The sequence below is a fragment of the Cebidichthys violaceus genome, unplaced genomic scaffold, assembly GCF_023349555.1.
Source record: "Cebidichthys violaceus isolate CVI_PGR_0920_01 unplaced genomic scaffold, fCebVio1.0.p SCAF_8, whole genome shotgun sequence".
NCBI classification, from domain to species: Eukaryota; Metazoa; Chordata; class Actinopteri; order Perciformes; family Stichaeidae; genus Cebidichthys; species Cebidichthys violaceus.
In genome coordinates this window covers 9,758,288-9,780,564 of record NW_027176964.1, presented here as the reverse complement: position 1 = coordinate 9,780,564, position 22,277 = coordinate 9,758,288, and the positions used below count along the sequence as shown (strand labels likewise).

The window sequence follows — 22,277 nt, the reverse complement described above, 5'->3', positions numbered from 1 at the left end:
ACCTATTTACAACTCAAGTGAAAACAACAGGAGTGGTCTTCGCACCGCCCACTGTCTTTGCCTCGCCGCTAGTTGAAATGGGTGTAGCAGGACACGGGGTTGTGTGCTATCAACAAAACATGGGGAGTGCTTCACATTCTTAAGACCCCTGAAGACAGCTCACGTGTGTTAGAAGGCAACTAGCCACCTCTAGCCAGGCAGAGGAAAAGCAGCAAACAGCACAGTAAACTGACTTTCCACTGAAATGTCAGGGAAAAGAACCATTGTATATAAAAAAAAAAAAAAAAGGGAGGAACAGCATTATGATAGTACTGCCCATTTTTCTTAAATGCTAAATTAACCCTTGTACATTGAGCTAGTAGACATCCGATAGGAGAAGTAGTTAGAGTACCTGACTGTATCTGTATTGATGCTAAATGCCTTCAGAACGAGCAATGAAAGATTTGCATTCTAAGAGCTGTGGGAGAGACGTCGCCCTTACAAAAACACTTTATAATCTTCTGCCCATTAACCTAAAGAGAATATCACCCCTGATTTGAAAACATACAGTAATTAATGTGTACGTCATTCAGGAGATCAAACGAATGGTAGCTGACCCTTTTCTATACATTGCACATACAGTATCATACAGCAAAACCAAATTAAAAATACAGAAGTGTAATCTGCTCTCTGTGAGGTCCAGTGACTTTTATGCTATGTACTCACAATTCAACAGGAAGTGTATTTATAAAGGAATTTCTTCAGTTGTTCGACTGGAGTGCGATCCTCTCATCTCTCTTTCTCTCAAATACATATTCAAGTGTTTTGGTGCTGTTGCACACTTTTCAGCATGCAATTTCTACAATGCCAAGTATGTTTTTTTTCTTTCCACTTTACAGTCTTATTAATAAGCATTACATCATTTAAGGACTTTACATTGTTAAGCACAGTGTCTCTCTACCACCTTCTTTATTCCTATGCTTGTTTCCCTACAGGTCGTCCCATATGAGCAAAAGGCCTAAACATTCATACACTACGGAGGGGCGGCTGTCAGCGTGTTTTTTTTTTTTTCTTTCCTTCCTATATAATTGAGTTTAAAATTTGTGTATAAATATTGCACATTCATTTTGTAGTTCATATTCATAAGTAAAAAAAAAAAAAAGACAAGTAACAGTAACTAGACCTATGGCAAAAAAGATAACATGTACAGTTGTAAAATGTAACTGGGCTAACTAATGTAACTGTTTTTCTACGCTGGGCAAAGTTCCCTTGGAGACATCCATACAGTGCATTGGTCATGACTGGAGGAATACGTGGCAGGGCTACAGCATGTCAATGAACCAACTAAATAACCAATAAGACACAAGTTAGGATGCATCAAGGGGCTTTTTTTTTTTTTTCTTTTTTTTTTTTAAAAGCAGGTATGGAAACAGTCCCAATGGATGCCTTTTACGACTGACCCTGCAGCAAAGGCCGAGAGCAGAGAGGACTGAAGACTGGATCGCTTCTACGAGTCGAGTCAGTAAACGCACAATAAAATGTGCAAACTTTGGGACATGGACAGAAAAAAGAGAGGAAAAGATAACAAAAAGCTTGTAAACAAAGCTCATTAAAGTACATTAGCATAAACAAATTGGCAATAACAAAAACAGGACGATGAAAAAAGTAAAAACCCTCAGAATGTTAAAAAAAACAACAACAACAACATTAGGAAACAGTCATTAAAAAACATCTCGATGCTCAATCTCTCGTGGCTTCGCAACGATTCCTCACACACAAAAATACTCGTCAATGGGTTTCAAAGCTGACAAACCAAACATGAAGAAAACATAGTCACGACATAAAAAAAAAGAAATCATTAAAAGATAATAGAGATCCCTGCATTGATTCCAACCTGACCGTGACTTAAAGCACAGGAGGGATCCCTCCGTCAGCCTCATGATGCCAGGTATCTGCACCACAAGTCCACGACCATGCTGAACTGATGGAAGGCTCCAAAAAGAAGGGGGGGGGGGGGGGGGGAAGGGAACCAACAAAGAGGGCGCGCTGACATTGATATACGTCTAGTCTGACATTTGTTTCGCTTCGACGTCCGACTTTGTGTGCCACTCCCGGTTGTCGTAGCAACTCAAAAGGTCTAAATCCATCAAAGGGGAACGGAGAGTGTGTCCTCGTCCGGCTGGTTCAGTTGTCTGTGAGGGACCTTCTGCCTTTTGGTCTCGACAGAGACCATGAAGCTGGATTGAAGAGTGTTTTCTCCCCTCTTTTGATCGAAGCTGGTCATAGGGAAGCTGTGCATGAGACGCTCTTACGCGTCTGTAATAATGGGTGTTTGTTACCTTGTATCTAAAGTATAACTCCTCTACAAGTATTCCAAGTATAGTGGCTTCTGAGCTCCTTGTGTATGTGTGCAAGTATATATATACTATAAATATATATACACATGTTTGGAGTGTGTTTGTGTGCGTTATTTTCCACCGTACATCCTCTCAATGTCGTCTTGGTAGTGTGTTTTCAGCTCCTTGCGTTTCAGTTTGAAGGCATCGGTGACCAACCCGGTCTCTGGCGTCCAGGGCTCAGCGCTCAGACGGATCTTCTTGGGGATCTCAAATCGCTCCATTTGTGCTGTTGCGGGGGAGAGAGCAGAATCACAAGTTAGAGTGACATTTACAGTGTTAACACTGGTGCAAGTCTGGGTGCGAGGCAGACGCCTCTGTCAAGTTATGACGGAGAGAAAACAACTGCTTTGGTTTCGTTGAGAAGACTTCAAATCAGACAAAGAGGACGGACGGGCTTTGTTTTCCCCTACCTGAGATAGCAGCCTCGGTAATGATGCGTAGGACCTCTTTCTCTATCTGGGAGTTGTTGCACATCTCCTCCCATGTGCCCCTCACCTGCAACTGCTCCGCCAGCACCATTAGCTGCTTGTGGTTGGGCACCACGAAGCTTATCACATACGACTGATCACTGAAAAATGAGCACAAAAGAGTTTACTTTTTTTCAATATTAACAAGAGAGAAAAACAGAAAATCTGAAGAAAAACACTGGCTTGAGTGTTGGTGTGCTTGGTGAGCCTGCATTTAAAAATAGGGACTTGAAGCCAAAAGTCTGGAAGAAATTGATTGAGAGAGGATTTTACCTGTTGGCATAGGCACAGATGTTGTCTATGAGTGAGCAGTTCTTCAAAACAGCCTCCACTTTTCCTAGAGAGACGTACTCGCCTGCCTGCAATTTCACCAGGTCCTTCTTACGGTCTGTTGGGGGAGAAGATGCGTCACAATCCTAATAGATGTTACACTTGTGCAACACACACACACACACACACACACACACACACACACACACACACACACACACACACACACACACACACACACACACTTGAATTATCTCGTACCGATGATCTTAAGGCATCCGTCAGGGTAGATCTCTCCGATGTCTCCTGTACAGAACCATCTCTGGCCGCGCTCATCCACAAAAAAATCCTCACGGTTCCTGGTTTCGTTTTTGTAGTAACCCATCGTTACATTCGGACCACCGATCAAAATTTCCCCCCGGGGGTTGGGCTTGTCTGTGCTGTAGTAACCACCTAGGGGATGAACAGACCTGATTAGAATATCAATGCACTTGTTGCGTTCTCTGGTTGTTGGGTTGTTGCCAGTTGACTCACCCTCCTCCCAGTCCTTCAGCGTGATCTCTGAGCAAACCAGTGGAGCACCAACCCGCCCTGTGCTGTAGTCCCAAACTGTAAAAAAACAAAACAGCAGAGACTCCTGATGAATTAAGGTAATGACTACAAATCAATTTCTTTATATTTCCCTTTTTTTGATAGTTAATTTCCCAAAAAACAACCACTGTTGTGTTGGAAATCCCCTCTCTTACTCTCACTGATGGTGCCGGCTCCACAAGTCTCCGTCAGGCCGTAGCCCTGCCCCACAGGGCAGCACAGGCAGATGTTCATGAAGTGCTGTGTGGCAGCGGAGAGCGGAGCTCCGCCAGAAAGCAGAACCCGCATGTTCCCTCCCAGGAGCGCACGCACCCGTTTAAACACCAGACTGTGGGGGAGGAGGTGGACGGAAACAGAAACACACAGCGAGGAGATGATGAGTAACAACAACAACAACAACAACAACAACAACAACAACAACAACAGGGGGGAAAAAAAACATTCAGACTTTTATAAAGTTGATAAATCTACAAAGCATCCAAATGTTGACTTCTACTAAAGAATCCCCCGTGCAAACACAATATCTGATAAGTGATTCCCTTATGATAGAGAATAATTTCCTACACCTTTTGTCGAGACTCAGCGTTGACAGGAGTTCACACCAGGTTATGTTTAGCCAAGTAGTAACAATAATGTCTCCGCTCATGTAATCAGGAATATTACAAGTGTTTACCTGTCACAGAGAGGCGTGCTGTAGCCCTTGGAGATCTGCTCCATCTTGTAGTTGTAAGCCAGCACAAAGAGCGTCTTCTGGAGTTTGCTCATCTCTTCTACTTTGGTCATCACATTCTTGTAGATTCGATCCATGATCTCCTAAACGCATCAGGTGGGAAAAAAAACACCTCAGTGACACTTTTGAGATTTTAAGTCCATACTCTGTGGCTCTTTAGTGTTTACTTGATGGTCTGACTGTGTTTAATAATAGTGTTGTACATGTTAGTTAGAAGCCATGTTACTAACAGATTGATGGGTTTTTGAAGTGATAAAAAGGACTTACTGGTACAGCAGCCATGAGAGTAGGTTTCAGCACACTGGTGTCCCCTTTACTGCCCTTCTTTATCTTGGTAGACTGTGAAAATAAAAATAAAATAAAAACATCTGTCAACTCTCAGTTACCGACTGACAAAGTGACCATAAGCATCTTGAATGGAATCTGAATTTAACTAAAGTAAAAAAAAAAAAAAAAGAAGGTTAACAGTCAAGTTGGACATTTCTTTTTAGAGGAAACTATAAAAAGCCAAAATACATGATTGACAATTTTCATCTCAGCTGGATATACAAAGCACCTACGTCTCAGCAATAAATGTGACACACTGTGCCTGAAATGGGTTCGGTACCGGCCACTTCCGACTTGTCCTCGAGTACCCGTACTTCTTACTGCGCACTGACACTTCCTGGTGAGTCTGGGTATGCACCCCACCCAAGAGCAACTGCGCAACAACATTCAATTCAGGCACCGCATACAACACATACTGGCCACGAGGTGTGTGTGTGTGTGTGTGTGTGTGTGTGTGCTTTTATACACTGACCTGGTCAGCTAAAGTCTGAGGGGAGGAGTAGCCGATGCGACAGCCGTGAGAGATGCACACAAGTTCAGCGCTGAGCTCCAAAACGTGCGCCAACGGCAGGTAGCCAATATACGTGTCCGTCTCACTGCCGGCACAGAAACATTGCAGGTTAGTTCCGACAACAGACACAGAAGAGAACATGTTGAGGTGGTGGTAATTACGTGTGTGTGTGAGGAAAGACGTGATATTGTTTGTATTTCAGAAGCAGTAGGAGATATTTTGTAGATCTGGAACACAGGGGAAAAGAGAGGAAGTGAATCTGGGTTTTGGCATACTTGAGGTTGGGGAGTCGCTCAGCCATGCCAGTGATGCCAGCAATGATGTTGCCATGGGAGATCATGACACCCTTGGGGATGCCTGTGGAGCCGCTGGTGTACATGATGACCGCGATGTCCGAGGACTCTGGCTGTCTGCGGTCTACAGCTACTGCAGAGGCTGGAGAACACAGGGGTGATCGTTAGAGAGGAAATGGATCCCACGGTAATATCAACATTATTAAATCGTAATAATAAGTCTCTGCTCACTAAAGTACAGAGATGCAAAAAATATGCTTTTCAAACAGGGTCTGAATAATTGGATGCCTGTTTTCATTATCAATTTATGTATTGATTATTTTTTCAATTTATGATTTATTCTATAAAAAGTCAGAGAGGAATGCTTGAATAAACCGTCCAGAAGCCAAAGATATTTTATTTTCAATGAAATAAAAAACTAAAAGAAGCAAATCCTTATATTTAAAAATATAACCAATTATCAAATAAGCATAAGATGATTTAGGATTTTTTTTTTTAAGCCTGATCCCCTCTTTCAATTAATCATAATGCAGATTATTGATATCGTCCATGTAATTCTTGTTTTCTACTTGATTGCAAAAGGAAACTCGGCTTAAATTAATTTAGAAAATATTTCACATGGACGGTATATTGCGTGTTCTATTTGCAGTATCCAATCTTTTATAATATTAGTGTTTTCTTTTTTTTTTTTTAAATACGGTAAGAGGAAAATCATAAACGTGGTTCAAGAGATAGTTGTCATGTAAACAAAATTTCAGTTTCCACTGATTTTCCTAAAAAGTCGTCCAATGTCATTGTGACATTGGGTGTTTGGAAAGTGTTTATTTGACCTCTTCCCGACTCTGTTATGCACAGTGCATCACTCCAATTACACATCAAGGTGTTGGCTTTGTATTAAGCCTCCATCAGTGTTCTTCCCATTTCCCCTGACAAAATTAGAAAACCCTTTTTAATCACAATGCTCAGACACTCACTGTTGTCAGGCTTGGATCCCATCTCCTTCACAGCATCCATGCTGTAGACCAGGATGCCTCTGGGGATGTTTGGCCAGCTTGTGGGTTTACTGTCGACCACGATGATGTACTGCAGTCTCGGCATATCACACACTATGGCCTGGCACGTGGAGTTGGGTGTAGGAGGAAGGGAGGGAGAAAAGGCGAGAGAGAGGGGATAAAGTAATCATGCAAATAGAACCGAGCTTCATGATCAAGCCTAATGCTACACACAATGAACAACCCGTAACTCAGAGAATTGTATGCACATCATGGAGACAGATGGTACCTTGAGACGGCTCTGGAGCAGGTCTTTGCTCGTGATGATGTGCGTGATCTCCGTCTCGTTCAGGCCGTGCGCGATGGCCGTGGGTCCGAGAGTGGAATACAGGGTCACAACTGTGAAATTTTAAAGCCGGTTAAGTTGGTCAGTACGTCTCAAGTCCTTCACTGTAGGTTCAGAGACCGCATGAATACACACGTGTTTGAATATTCTGCCACTCACGTGGGAAATTGTACATGAAGCAGGCTAGTGCTGCCACCATCCACTCTGCTCTGGTCTCACAGAAGATGGCGATGTTACACTGAGGCGTCTGGCCGAGCGCTGCCAGGCCGCTGCCGAAATGCTTTGCCGCCTCGTAGGTTTCCTCGTACGACAGCCAGTTATAGTTTCCTAGTATCACCTAAAACACACAAAAGGTGATATGCAATGTTTAGGATCATTTCCAAATACTACATGGAAACTGATGTATGAACATACATTCTACAGGCCTGGTATGTGTCAATATGAAGAGACTGCTTAAATGATTTTAGGAACCTGTGGTATTCACGTCGATGGAATGAATATGAGCACTGTCTATCTGCGTCACAATATAATAAAAAGGTAATGTGCAATATTCACTGTTGAATCTCAAAGAGGTCCGGTGTTGTTACCGACACGTCGCTCTTCATACGCAGTAAGTTAGCGCCATCTACAGGGCTTTTGAAGCCACAACAGGCGTTAATGAGGAGACTCTCAGCCGTGAGACAAAAGCGCCGGTAACGCTGCTGCTGCTGCTGCTCTCCCACCCACATTCCTCTCACACTGTGCACAGTGGCAGAAATCTCTGTCACAAGCTAACATCCTGTAATCACACGGAGTCACCTAAAGCTTTTCATATACAGTTCTGCCCCTACGTGTGATGAGCGGAACCACCCACTGACTTGACTATATCCTGACAACAGACCAAAAAATGTACAAAAAGAAAAAAAAAAGGATGAAGGTGATACACAATCTGTTGCATGTTTGCCAAAATAACAGGAACAGGTCTCTAACCTTCTTGAAGACCTTTCCGTTGGGCTGGAGCTCATCCTCCTCACTGAGCACCTCCCTGGTGCCCAGACAGTCTCTCTTCGGAAACCGACTCGCAGCGTACTCAAACATCTTGTCCAGGGTGTCCACCCTGGGGTGCAGCCATGCCGCCAGCTTCTCTTGGCTGTTGATGGCCCTGTAAGGCCCCGCCGGGTGTCCGCTGACCGAGCACGCCTTGATCTGGCGAGCCCGTTCCAAGTTGTTGCCGGCTCCGGAGAAGAAGTACCAGGGTATGAAGGTGATGACTGAGTACACCCAGACGACGGAGCGGAAGACCTGCAGCAGCAGGGGGTTCATATCCTCCTTCAGCTTCATCTTCGGAGGATGAAGTCAGTGCTGGAGATGAATCAGACCTGGACACGCAATGATGCGCTCGCGCTCGTCACCGTCCCTTAAGTATTCCGACTGTCTGGCTGAAGGTGGCAGGCGGTGGTTCTTTTGTGCAGCAAGTCAACCAGACCTGCAACAGAGAGGCACAACGTGACATTTTAGAAGGATAGTCTGGAATAAAACGATGCATCAGCACATTTGGAAATATTGCGCAAGCATCAAATGCGTGCTCCTGCCTCCTGGTAAAAGAATCCCAACTTGCCTGAACAACATCTCTGTCTATTCTTAGGACAGCTGTCAGTCAGCACTATCTATTTCACCAAATCCGCTGGTCTAGTTGATCCCATCACTAAGGAGAAAGCATGACGCTGCGACACTTATCATCAACAACAACAACAATATATCATAATAATAGTGCTGGAATGATTTGTTAATTGATTGATAGACAGAACATGAATTGCCTCCGATATGAGAAGATTTGCTACTTTTTATTTTCCATTTTGTTTCACAACCAAGAAAACATTGCCTCTCTAATTTTCAGGAATTATACACCTTCTCTCTATGCCTGGCCAGCAGCTTGCAACTCACACCCCGAGGTATACTAATGTTTGCAAATGAATACAAACATGTGTTAAACTAGTTACTGCTCTCATTTGTTTGGCTATACTACCAAAACCTCCTGGAGCTCAGCTATTCTTAGTGCACCCTTATGGCGACGGTGTGACTTCCAGTGAGTCAGAACTAGCGACAGTGACTCAGTCTGCTGCTTCCACTGAGAGGGCCAGAGGTCATGTGGGAGGTTAGCGTAACCCGCCCGGCTAATGTAACAGCACTGAGAAGAATCTAACACTGACCGACGAGGTGGGCCGCACCTGGCCTTGTGCAAACACAAGCTACAAGACACAATATTATACACAATCATACTACATGTTTAGCTGCATATTCGAGTAGCTCGTATTGAGATGAACACATATTTGTTTTCCTTCTAACATGCTACATTTCTACAGTAAAAAGAGACGTGTATTTTACAGATATTTTACTTCAGTTAGAGCGTGAATCCTCAGTGAGAGTCAAACGAGGCTACCCAGCACTGATCACCTGCACTGCACCACACTCTTGTGCTGCTCCGGTAAGGACTGTGACACTATGGCCGCTGCAATATGACACAGCAGGCAAACGATAATCGCCTCTCACTGTTCAAAGCAGCATGTTTGTGTGTGCACATGGATGTTGGTGCAATCAGAGTATAGGTATGTCTGCCCTACCTATTAACAAAATGTGTGTGTGTGTGTGTGTGTGTGTGTGTGTGTGTGTGTGTATATATATATATATATATATATATATATATATATATATTTGAATATTGAATATACTGAATATTTCCTAAAGTGTTTTATGAGAATGCAGACAGCAACTGCCTTTACTATCAAGTACTTAAATAAACGTTGCATAAACCGTCCCAGTCTCGCAGGTTGAACATGTTTCACCTGCTTTGCAGCAACTCAAATACCACAACCAACTGACACTATTGTACTTCTTTGGGCAGAGAAAACGCACATCAGGAAGGTGAGAACTAACACTTGTCACACAGGTTCAGCCATTGTCTGCATTACTTGGAATTAAGTAGACACACCTGCTCCTAACAACTATTCCAACAGCAACGAACTAACATTCCTGTGACACAGTTATAATAAACCGACCACATATTGGGATTTAGAGTCAACGCTAAAATATCACCATCATTGTAATGCATTCCCATCTATGCACGTTTGTCACAGGTTTGCCACAAAGCAGACTTTAAGCCCACATGCATATTGTGATAATAGGGGTATTAAAAACACACACACACACACACACACACACACACACACACACACACACACACACACACACACACACACAGATCTGTTAAAGTACTCAGTGTTCAATAATGAAGAAAACTGAGCTTTCCGCCAATACACTTGGAGATAAGCACCACAGATGTCATAATGATTTTATCTAGCTATAATTTGATACTAAACACATTTTATTCCACATTGCCAGTATCTGAATGAGATTCGGGACAACAGGATGTGTATGACGTGAATCTTGTGATGATTTCACACATCTTCTCCATCTTATCATTTACACTGTTATATCGGATAAAGCGTCGCCTTTTATTAAAACAGGCTTTATGTTGTACTTTTACTTTCACTGTTATTTACGTTTTTAATATCTCATCCGTGTCGTTCCTTTGAGAAGCGCTGGAGACGTGTGCGGCGGCACCGACAATGTTTTGATTTGTGTGTCGTTATCTTATTTGCAGTTGATATCGACGTTAGAGACGATCATAACACAGTACTGTTATGATAACCTGTACACAATTCTAGACATTATGTGTGATACTATCACACCCAAACCGGGCAAGAAGACACCAGATAATAGCCAGACATTTTCTCACTCCGCAGTATGCGTTTCTGAGGCTATACGAGGCTAGCAGCGAAGCAGCTTCAACGTTAGCATCTAGCGAACAGCTCAAAGACGCGCTAGCAGCTAGCATACCGGTTAGCTAGTATTCAGGGCTCCGGCTAACCACTGCAGCTGCTGCTGGCTCGCTGCTAGTGTGCTATAAATCAGCCAAATTGTCCAAATTCAGTTCAGATTCAAGAGGTGGAACTCGCATCTAATTGTACACAAACGTACGGCACATTAAAGGCGACGTGTCGTGGTAGTTAGCATACCGGTAACAACCAGTCCCTCTCATCAACATCTGCAGAGCGCTCACGCAGCAATACATTCTTACCTCTTCTCTCAGCCGCTACGCCTGCGTCGTTGCGGGATCGGGTCTCTTTATCCTTGTAACCGGTGATCTGACATTGTGTTGGTGTAGTCTATTACCAGGGTGTGCTTGGTTATAAATCACAACTGCTGGTCTGTTATTAAACGTATGTAAAAATGAAGTGGAATTCGAAATTTGAGCATCACCTGGCCAGTGCTAGCAGTCCGGAAGCTTTGGAGTGACGTCAGGACACTTCACGGTCAGCGATTGGAGCGCTGGAGGTGGCGCGTACTTGGGTGCGTGGGGACGTCAATGGGGTTACTAGCGTTCACAACTGTCGGGGCCGTCAGTCTTAGGCTGAAGTGAGCCGGGAGAGACACGCGGGTTCCCGGTTCCTTTGAGTGTGTCAACACCGTATGTGTCAACCGTTATTCGACCTGGCAGCGTGACCGGGTTTGAACGTGGTTTATTCGATTTCTCTTCCGTGTTTATTCCAATTTGTTGAGTATTAACTACATTTTTTCAACGGACGAGCGAGACAGACTGCGCACGTGTGTTCACGAGACAAGGAGGGAGACGAAGTGAAACTAAAACTGAAAATTGTAGCCGAGCTAAATATGTAAAACACTTAAGGCTACGTCTATGTCATGTGTCTGTGTGGGACTGCAGACAGTGAACAGTCACCAGCGGGTCTTCCCACGAGCGTCTCCCTGTATGAAACATGGTATGATGTTTTAAGAGCAAAACTAAAAACACCTCCACTCTGACTTCTCTCTATTTATATACTAGATTAGTGTTTGTTAACTAGTCTATAGCCTAGCCATAGCGGCTAAAGTTGTGGCATGTAGACCTGAAGTACCTCACCGAAGCAATGCTCCTTGAATTATTGTCTACATTATATTTATGAATGGCATACTATTTATAAATATAACCGGCCGTGAGAAACTGCAGAAAGGTGCAGCCCAGTAGTTGGCTTCCTTTCAAAAAACAATAAACAAACGTCAGATAAAGGGCAAGAAATAGGAAAAGGCCAGATAGGTTCATATATAATACTGCCTACTTATTTTGTATTAATGAAGGTGGGTCTTTTTATAACAATAGTTACAAAAACCTTTATCAGAAATGAAAAGACATCAACGTCATACCAACATTTCTAAATAAAAGTTTATTGTATTTGAATAATTAAAATACCAGTAGGCCTACAACAGATAGAAAATATTTACAAAACAATTCAGCCCCAGTTAGTTTTTACTGCAACCACCAGACATGATCCAATATAATCTCGTTTTTTTTATCAAATAAATTCAGTCAGATAGTACTTAAATACTATTCATTGAGGTGGTATTCAAAGTTCTTTTGAAGACCACTTAAACAAATAAGTCTTAAAAAGGAGTGCCAGATTTGAAAAATGTCACTGTGTTGTCATAAGGTTCAGTTTCTCACCTATAGGTCCAAAACTGCAGTTATGGTAGCTTCATGTATGGCTCATTAGTGGTGCTAATGTATGTTTTCCTCATCTTTATTCCGTAATACCCAACTGTATCTCACACTATATAGCTTTTAGTGCTTGCAATAACTTTTGCACCAGTGATAGCTGTAAGAGACATAGAGATGCTTTGTGGTGATTCACCATAATCAAACATTATAAAAACAACAGTAACCGATTCAGGGGATGTAAGAGCATCTGCACTGCTGTCACTCAATTTGCTGGTGAAGTTACAATGAAGTGAAAGTTTCCCTTTCTTCCCGTTTGTCAAACCACTATTTTTGGCCTTGGCACGTAGACAATGGATGAAATAGGATGACGAGGGAGAAGACAGCGCACCAGATGAGGAAGAGGGCTGTGGAGACAGATGGAGGAAGAGGAGCTGCCAGTGAAGACGCTGGGGGAGGACGATCCTCGTACCAACTCAATCACCCATAAAGCTATAACGATTTAATTTACCCACCAAAACAAATCAAATATACAGATTGATAGAATAACAGTTTCTCTCCCTGCAATCACTGATAGAGCCATCTGCAGCTATTCATACTGATACGGTAGAAAAGTCAATATAGTCTGGTCCCCTAACAGTAACTGGCCGTCAAAATATCTCTTGGTTCAATGCACTTCGTTGTGTTTTGTCCATGTCTGATAAACGGACACTTTATAAAACACAAATAAATTACATTTGCTTTATTCCTTTTTTTGTGTCCATACCTCTACTTTATAACTGAACTAGTTAATTGTACTGAATAGAGTGACAGCAGGAGGCTGCGATTTAAAAACAAGCAAACAAAATAGATTTTTATATAGAATTCATCATTTCAAAATTGAAACAGGATTCTTATTTTCATTGTATGCAATCACACTTTTGTACACCAGAGGGAGTCATTGCACATGTCTTTCATGAGGGCTTTTGCACCGCACTCTGTCTTAAATCTATTTGTTTCAACTTGACAGAGAGAAGATCCAACACTTCAAGACAGAGGAAAGTCTTCTTTGACATCTGAGGAGCTATGCAACAGAAGTGAAATGGCTAGGTAAGCCATGTTTGACACTCTGACCCGGGGCATTGATCCCTTCTCACTGGTCTGTTGAGTGTTTTTCACGCTTGTTAGGCCATATGTCTGTGCATACATAGTTTCGACAAATACATGCATGCAAACACACAAGGTCGTGCCTTTTCCTCCTCATAAACGCACGCCATCATGTGATCACATGACCGAAGCCATGAGCGCTTATACAGAGTGGTGATAATCGCTCTCCTCAGGCTATGTTTGAGGTCATCTTGATAGGACACAAACCGTCAGAGGGCAGATGTTATGAGCAAAAGGAACACTTTCATCTGCTCTGTGAAATTCCTGTGTCCAATCTCATAATTACACAAGGACACACTTTGCACACACTTAAAGGCAAGACACAGGAAGAAGGGAAATATCCTGGAACTGTCTGTCTCTGGGGTGACCCCGTCTTTCTTGACAGCCTGCACAGTGGCTAATGGCTGTTCCCTGAGGATCCACCTATGATCACCACTGACCAGTGTCATGTGACTTGTTAGGGTCTTTACTTGAAGATATGCTTCTCTTAAGAATTCTTACTGCTCTCAAAGACACTTCCAAACACTGAGAAGACCAAAATTAGAAGATATTTTGAAAGAGGTGTCTCGACAAGACGTCACTACATTCCAATCTTTGAAAGTAAAACAACTACACTAATAACTTTTGAGCCCTTGGCTGATTATGAAGCCCCTTGACGTCCAGTTGGATTTATAGGGAAAAAGGGGGGGGGGGGGGGGGGGTTGTTTGGGGATTAGTGAACAAAAGGATCCTTCTCTGTCATCAAAGAGGATCTGCTCCCAACTCATCCCCTGCTCTGTGGCGACAGCTTTTAATTTTTTTTCCGGGAGAGGGAGTGACGGCTGGAGGGAGGGAGGGAGGGTGGGCTGTATAGCAGGAGAGTTTGATGGCAGGGGATGCAGATTTCAAAGTAATCTTTAACTTTAAGCCCTGCAGTGCCTGTGAAATGAAGCCCCCTGCCCCAGACACAGTGTTGCCTGTGGCTCCCAGTGGAAGCCTGCCACCCCTCTTTTTTTTTCTCAAGCTTTTGTCACGGGGGGGCATTTAAGTGGCATTACTCACCGACTGGATGACCAAGTGAAGGAGCCCCTTTGAGAGACCTGAAAGAGATGGATTTTAACTCCTCAGACCAGTGTCGCCTCTTAAAACAACACTAAGTGGAGATAAATACCCACTGTGTTATTGTGATTCAGCTAAATAATGGAGACATCTTCTTGTATCATAACTGATCTAATAACCCAGAGCTATAGAGAATTGACAGCAGGGTTAGTCACATTATGATTTTCTCAAACATAGAAAATGATGATCGAGGAGAGGCTTTTGTTTTTAAGAGTGATCTGGGCGTGGACCAAGTCGTTAGTGGAGTTTATATGTTCTTGCAGTTTATATGACTGGGAAAGCAAACTTAAGCCCATCATATGATTTAAGACCCCATAGGAGGTCTTCTGCACCTCCATTGTCTCACTACTTTACAACACTGCTTATTTTGGCCCTCTACCCCAAAGTTATTTCTCTCATCTTGTGAAGGCTCATGTCCCCTCAGGGTCATTGGCCCGGGATCCCCTGCTGACCTGGTCAACCACGGGGAGTCGGTGTAATCACACAAAGGTGGTTATGGTGTAATCAGGTCCTGTCTTTGGCAGAATAGGTCCTGTTATTAGTAATGTCGGTGGCAGAAGAAGATTAGAATGAATCAGTCACATACCCAGCTTGACACATGCAGACACACATACACACCTGCGTGCACAGTTTCTTAGCACCTTAGCCTGTCGTGTAAACAAGTGTGGGAGGAGAGAAGGGTGGGATACTGCTGTAAACAAACAATTATTCAAGGCAGTGTCTGCTAACGTTTCCATTAGCAAGACAAGTCAATGAGCTCTTTCAATGATTCTAAGCTGTCAGCGTAAGCATTTGTCATGACATGCCTGCATGTGCACATTATCACAGTTGCATTTTACTGAGGTGCATTCCATTTAAAAGGGAGAACATATAAAGAACATAGAGTTGCATTCAAGAGGTGCATTCAGTAAGAAGAGCAAACAATATGGGAAGGTATTGAAGATTCACACACACACACACACACACACACACACACACACACACACACACACACACACACACACACACACACACTGTATCCACAGGTGTTGTGTTTTGCGCAAGCCATGATGCTCCTATACGACCACCCGTTTAGGTCAAAATAGGCCCCTTTTTCACAACAGATATTTGAAGTCATAAAAAGCACAGATAAAAACATCAACAATGGCTCTGTTCCATTCAAGTGTCCCAGTAAGTCTGGCAGCAGCTAAACGCAATTCAGTCATCAGTGATTTTATTACTTACACCTGTACATTTCCAAATTCAAGATATTCGTCCACGTTCACGAACACATAAGGATGCCTGTGCACACTGAAATAAATGGACAAAACAGAAAACAGATTTCAGTTGAATTATGCTGACAAGGCTTGTGTATCCCAGCTCTGCAGCCGGAGAATCACATGACATTAGAAGTGAGGGAACCGAAGTTGCTTGCGTCAGTTTCAGGCCGGTACCTCAACGTGCACAGCAACCAGGCGAGAATGAGCGAGACCAGGGCGAGGACGCTGGCAACAAACAAACAGATGGGGCCCACGGGCCACGCGGTGTTATCGAAGTTATGCACAAATATAAGGCCCAGAAATAAGAGCACCACCATGGACAGGAAAGAAAAAATGGCGCACACGCAGCCGGTCATGAACGCAACTTGTTTGCACGTCTGACAGCCGGCGTCGCTCTCTGGTGAAGTGGCTGAAGAGACGCCGGCCGAGTCTGTCTGGACAGCCGTGTTTGAGGAGTCCACAGCCGCGCGCGTTTCGAGCGAGAGCGATTTGGTCAACACGCTGTCGTCGAGTAGGTTACGAACCCGATATTCCGGCACCGGAGTTCGGCGGCGACACACCGGGCAGCCGATTCTCCATCCTCGACCCTCCCGGAAGTGCAAAGCGTTGAGGCACTCGAGGCAGAAGGTGTGGGAGCAGCTCAGCAGTTTGGGAACGTGGCGGTCCAGGTCGAAGTAGTTGTAGCAGATTTTGCACTCGTAGTCCTCGCCAGGGGACGAGTCGGTACCGTCAGGCGGAGCAGAGCCACGTTCGCCTCCCGCAGCGACCATCTCCGCCATGTTCGGTCTAGTTGGGGATACAGAATCTGTATTTCACTACGCTGTTGTATTTACACGAACGAGCATGCTTTGGACTATTTCCGGACGTCAATAAAACGTTGTAAAGTGTAAAAAACCTCCCTGGATTTCCCAGTTTGAGTCAGTTCCGTCAGCTGTCATGGATTATTCCGGTTGTGCGATCACCGAGACTTGTTGCGTCACCGGCCCGGGGCACAACCCGTGGATGGGGACAGACTGAATGGCTGAATACCATAACTAAACCCAGTTTACCGCAAAAACCATCCAGGCGATAGACTTGTTCAAATTGATTATCTAATCTGGTCTGTCACCTGGTCGATTTGTCACTAGTGTGGGTCATGTGTATAAAGTGGATTTATTGGCCCTATTTAACCGTATAATTACAATTTAGCGCCCGCAGCGACAATAAAGAGCACCGTGTTTTTGTTTTTGTCCCTTTGCTTTTCAGCACCACACGCAGTGGACAGCTCCGAGCAGTGCGATCAGCGGTGACACCCTCAGCTGCATCTAAACACCATTCTAGTCTCTGTGTTTGATGTGCTGTCCTTCTGTGATTCGTGCCTAACTTTAAGATATGCAGGACAAGCATTTGTTCTTTCATGCTATGAGGCCTCGTCTTCCACACACTTTCAAAGTCCCTTTGCTCCCCCATAGCTCAATACTCCAGTTAAAACGTGATTCTACATCTACAAAGACTATCTGAGCACACACAGATTTATTTATGTTAAATTCATAACTGCATTTTTCAAGATTTTGGCAACCCTAAACGCCACCCCTGTATGACACGGTGGGACACAACTGTTAATGTCCAGAACAGTTTTGACAACATCTGCAGCGTCCAAACGAAATAAACCACTATCACCATCACATCTTGATATGGCTTTTGTTGGCTATAAAAATGCACTCTGAAATATTCTTGCGAAAGCAGAATTATTCTTAAGAATTGATTCCTCTTGGGAGATCAAGTCGTGGTCAAGAAATGTGACACTTTTCTTTTGTCAGACATCCTCTCCTCTTGATTGACTGAGAATTAAAACCTTGTCTGCTAGGGATGATAATAGGTTGTGTACAGAATAATTGTGGATTTGTATTTGATGAAAAAAACAACCTGGTGTAATAGTATCATTTCGTCACACACGAGCGATCTTCAAGTGAAGTATTCTGTTTTTCAAGAATTTCACTTTGTCAGATTAGATAAATATCCCTTTAAAACGAGGTTGGTGTTTTTCATGGTGTCCCAGTCAATTGAGCTGTCGTGTGCCCTCTTGTGGCTGAATCTATGCATGCATGTTTGTACAGTGATTATGTCTGTGTAGTAGCATATTGTGTCTAACTGGATTACAGTCACATACAATTACATGCAGCTCGTTTTAACAGTGTAGCAACTGTAATGAGTTACAGTTATTAACAAAAACAATAATCATGTTAAAGATGCTTTTGAGGGCACTTGTTACATTGGGAATCCTTCAAAAAGCATGCAGCGAAGGTGAAAAGAGAGTTGGTGAGAAAGACAACATAGTAGTGTTCATCATATGTTAATTATGGAATCAACGTTGAATCTGTACATTTCACAAGTTAAATAATTCATAATTAACCAAATGTAATTGGAAATCCAGGATGCCATGTAGAATGGGAATGTTTGCTAGATATCTTTTCAAATAAGGTCCAAAACTGTTTACGTAATAGATGTTTAATGCTATGAAAACAGTTGTCAGGAGATAGTTGACATGTTTTATTAATGCTATATTTTCTGATATATATTTAATAAACAAAACATAAAGACATAAAATGTGTGATCCTTGAAAATATGTACTTGACTAATAGCAAGTTGCACACATTTTCAACCCATCACCTATCATACCATATCTTTCACACTTGCAAACTCACTCTTTACATAATATTGTGCTGAGTATGTCTCACGTCTAAAATATTATATTGTGTTTTATCAGAATGCATCCAGTTTCTTTGGGAAAGTGTGAAATTCACTTCAACATCAGATACTGTCTTTCTTCCTTTACACACACACACACGCACACACACACACACACACACACACTAAAGTAAAGGCGTAGTGTATTTGAAGGACAGATAAGAATCTTCCAGGAGGTACCGCTGCATGTTCATCATGGGACCGTAAACTATTAGCTCACTATTTATTTACTTCACCGAACTATTAACGTAACCCTGCATGCCCAGAGGCTGCCTGGTTAACTAATGCTCCGCTTATCTTTTTCTTTTCTCTCTCTCACCTGGGTGCACCTTATGGCTCTTTGTTATGATAACTGCCCTCAGTTTGAGTTTCCACTGTAGAGTGTTGTGGGTCATATGTATTTGATAAGATCAAACACATGAGAAAAACAGTGCGTCTTTTGGAAGTACCTGGTAACAGTAACATCCCAAGGCTACTAATCACACAGTGGACTTCCTTATTCTGAAGATGCAACGTTTTTTTTCTGAGATGCTTATCTAAATGTCGGCCTGGCCATTCTTCTAATCTGTTTCTCCTATTTCACACAATGTCCGCTCTGTAGTCTTTGTGATGCAAAGCTCTTTTAAATAGTCATTGAACTGCTGCAGGGGGATAAAGACAAAACATCAAACATAAATGAGTATATCACAATCAGTAGAACTAAAATCAGATGCAGACCAATTATTTTTGAAGGGCATAATAACCACACTTTCTGCTCACCTCTTTCCAGTGTTAACATAAAACACAGTGTGTCGCATTAAGATTTAATACGTAAAGAAATGCAGAAATGATCTTTTACGTTTACACAAAAATTCAAAAATGTTTAATGAAATGTAGTCCAACAAATACAGTGAAGGACTGCAGCTTTATGCCTGCATAACATGTGGCCAAGAAATAGTATAATACACTATTTCCAAATCTTTGTTTATTATAGCAAAGAGAGAATTGGCAGAAGTAATCATACTTTATGTCAAAGCCTCGACTAGTTAGATCTCTGTGGGCGACTGCAGTATGGAAACAGACATTATGGCACATTATTCAAAATTCCCTCACAGCAGTGGCATGATTCTCTGAAGACCAATAAAGCTTAAGCACACATTGTTTTACAACTGACTCTCATTCTAACATTCTAAAACCTCTATAAAAAGTGAAAAATGAATAATGCAAATTATTGTTAGCATCTTTAGGTATCTGTCATTCGACTTGTCACAGTGAGCCAGAGCTGTAATGTTCCTGCTACAGTTACAGTGTGCCTTTTACACTTAGGAATGCATGACTGACTGTTTTAATGTTGAGAATGAATGGAAGTTCAGAAGTTTGCTCCCTCTAGTTTATGGTCAGATTATCACTGTGATGATCTGATTGACTACAAACGTCTATCTGTGTTTGATCTGGTGGTGTGGTGTTTATCGTGAATACTGAGCAGCATTGTAAGTATAGCTCTGAAGAGAATGGAGATTTTTCCCAGTGCTCTAAATAGGTTGTGTAGTCTGATGCAGGGCAGGACCTTATTGCTTTAGGGCCACAGCCAAGATCAATACGGCCTATGGGTTGTTAGGCTGTTAGACTAACTTTATCTTTACTGGACGCAGAGCTAATTATTCAGTTTTTTTTTTTTAAAGTGCGGTTTCAGAAATACAGCCTCGAAAGCCCCTGGCTTATTCTGTGTGTCTGCGGAGCAAATTCAACACAGTATTTCTTTTCGGGGGCCATTTTGTTCTTTATTTTTGATGCATTTTGTCCACCACAGCGCATTTCTGACTCAGCTTACCCCACTAATTGATTTGACACGGTAGATCCAATATCCTTTTCATGATAGTCAAACTTTAGTATGATAACTTTCTTCCCTGCTCCCCATTCCTTCTTTTATGGACATATAATGTTTCCACATGTTCTGTGTCAACTGCACCATTTTTTTTACATGAAGTCTTACAGGAGGAATAAAAAAATATATATTGGGCCACATTGTGCAATTAAAGGGACGGGAAGATGACTATCTGCTGCTATAAGGTTGGGTCAAATTCTAGTAAAACTTGGATAAACAAATCATCTTACAACCCTTGCATCCCATACATATTTGGTGTTTATTCACTTTTTAGCAAACAAATATCTGTCACATCAGTAGCACTAAACAGCTGGCTTTGCTTATTATATTATATTATATTTTATTATATGAGGTTCAATTCATCCTCTACATGAGGATGTGACAACATCTTCCTTGATAATTGTTGTGTTTAGACAACAAAGCAGCAAGCATTGACTAATCTGATGGTGATCAATGAATTGCCTGCCAGGACTTCAGCACTGATGATGCATCAGTTTGTCTTAAAGAGGTCGTGACCAACCAGTCACTCATGGTGTGCAACTCGAGGAGGCCTCTGAACAGAATCAGCCAGTCGCCTATATATATATATATGATCTTATTCCTGGGGGAAAAGAAGAAAATGTATCGGTCTATTAAACACGCCTAATTATCATAATTATCACAACTCCACAAGCTTCAGAAAAGTCAAATGATCCCTCATGTGGTTCTCTGTGTCTATAATCGACCATTTGCACGGATGTGTTACACTGCCGTGTGGCTGAGCCACGGGTCCGCGCGGCACCTATTGTTAAATTCATACAACTGCTAGATGACCGTGTAGAGCTTTTGCGTGGGGTGTGGTGGAACTCGAAGAAAAAATAGATCCTCCTCTCCGCTGCATCCACGACATATCTCTCTAACGTGTACTGTGTGTGTGTGTGTGTGTGTGTGTGTGTGTGTGTGTGTGTTTGTGCTGAACGGAACCTCTTTTACATCTATACTCTTGTTGATGAAAGAAAAATAAATTACACACCGCCTCTCTCTAACGGGTTTACTGCCAAATGTATGTTTCAGTAGAGAGAAAACAGAACAACGCATGTAAACCAATAATTAGCATTGATATGTCATGCCATTCGCGGTGGCATTTACTAAAGTGACCAAATACAAATATTTTTGCAGTAGACTATAGACAAATACACTGTCTCAATAAAAACTGACTCTAGACGTGTTGATCAGGATGTAGGCTAAAGTTGATTATTAATAGCTATATAATAGTAATGATTATACAAAAAAAATGTCATACGAGAAGAACTTTTATCCACGGTAAAATAATTGTCAAGAACCTCCGTTATAATATTCCCTTTTTTTTGCAGTGTGATCAAATATTTAAGTCGATGATGAACAATTTCCTAGATGTTGCTGCAATTTCTGCGCAAAAAATGAGTGCGCATAGCAAGTAACTGCATCACTAATAGGTGCTGCTCAGTATGTGCATATCTTCTCTCTAATGGGATATCCTCACGTAAACGTCCTGACCGCTCTTTAAGTCTAATTCCATGCCAAGAAAAAAAAAATCCACATTTGTCAATTAGCCTGTCATTTTTAAGGTAAATAATATAATAATAACAATAAAAAAACACATAGGCTAATAAAAACTACAACTTTAACAACTACTTCTACTACTATTCATCATAATAAAGCTAATAACAAGAATGACTTGTTCTTAATATGTTTATGTAAGGGAAATAATATGAATGATTGTGTGTGTGCAT

At 42.3% G+C, this 22,277-nt stretch overlaps 2 protein-coding genes across 2 annotated transcripts in view; both read right to left on the bottom strand.

The window, feature by feature from the left end:
• Positions 1-11,218, bottom strand: part of acsl3b (acyl-CoA synthetase long chain family member 3b) — an 11,440-nt gene extending 222 nt beyond the window's left edge. The window contains exons 1-15 of the mRNA XM_068738122.1: positions 11,023-11,218; positions 7,875-8,370; positions 7,065-7,242; positions 6,849-6,958; positions 6,542-6,680; positions 5,550-5,700; positions 5,236-5,359; positions 4,704-4,775; positions 4,380-4,519; positions 3,862-4,034; positions 3,650-3,724; positions 3,377-3,568; positions 3,119-3,233; positions 2,789-2,946; positions 1-2,604 (exon numbers count right to left, since the gene is read on the bottom strand). The exon at positions 1-2,604 is cut by the window's left edge and continues 222 nt beyond it. Coding sequence (XP_068594223.1) covers positions 2,447-2,604; positions 2,789-2,946; positions 3,119-3,233; positions 3,377-3,568; positions 3,650-3,724; positions 3,862-4,034; positions 4,380-4,519; positions 4,704-4,775; positions 5,236-5,359; positions 5,550-5,700; positions 6,542-6,680; positions 6,849-6,958; positions 7,065-7,242; positions 7,875-8,225 — 2,136 coding nt within the window. The 5' untranslated portion in view covers positions 8,226-8,370; positions 11,023-11,218 and the 3' untranslated portion in view covers positions 1-2,446. The remainder of the gene's footprint in view (positions 2,605-2,788; positions 2,947-3,118; positions 3,234-3,376; positions 3,569-3,649; positions 3,725-3,861; positions 4,035-4,379; positions 4,520-4,703; positions 4,776-5,235; positions 5,360-5,549; positions 5,701-6,541; positions 6,681-6,848; positions 6,959-7,064; positions 7,243-7,874; positions 8,371-11,022) is intronic.
• Positions 11,219-15,748: 4,530 nt separating this feature from the next.
• Positions 15,749-16,932, bottom strand: LOC137866242 (RING finger protein 228-like). The gene has a single exon (XM_068702017.1). It carries the CDS (start codon positions 16,712-16,714, stop codon positions 16,052-16,054), a length of 663 nt encoding a protein of 220 aa, XP_068558118.1. The 5' UTR covers positions 16,715-16,932; the 3' UTR covers positions 15,749-16,051.
• Between the last annotated feature and the right edge of the window lie 5,345 nt (positions 16,933-22,277).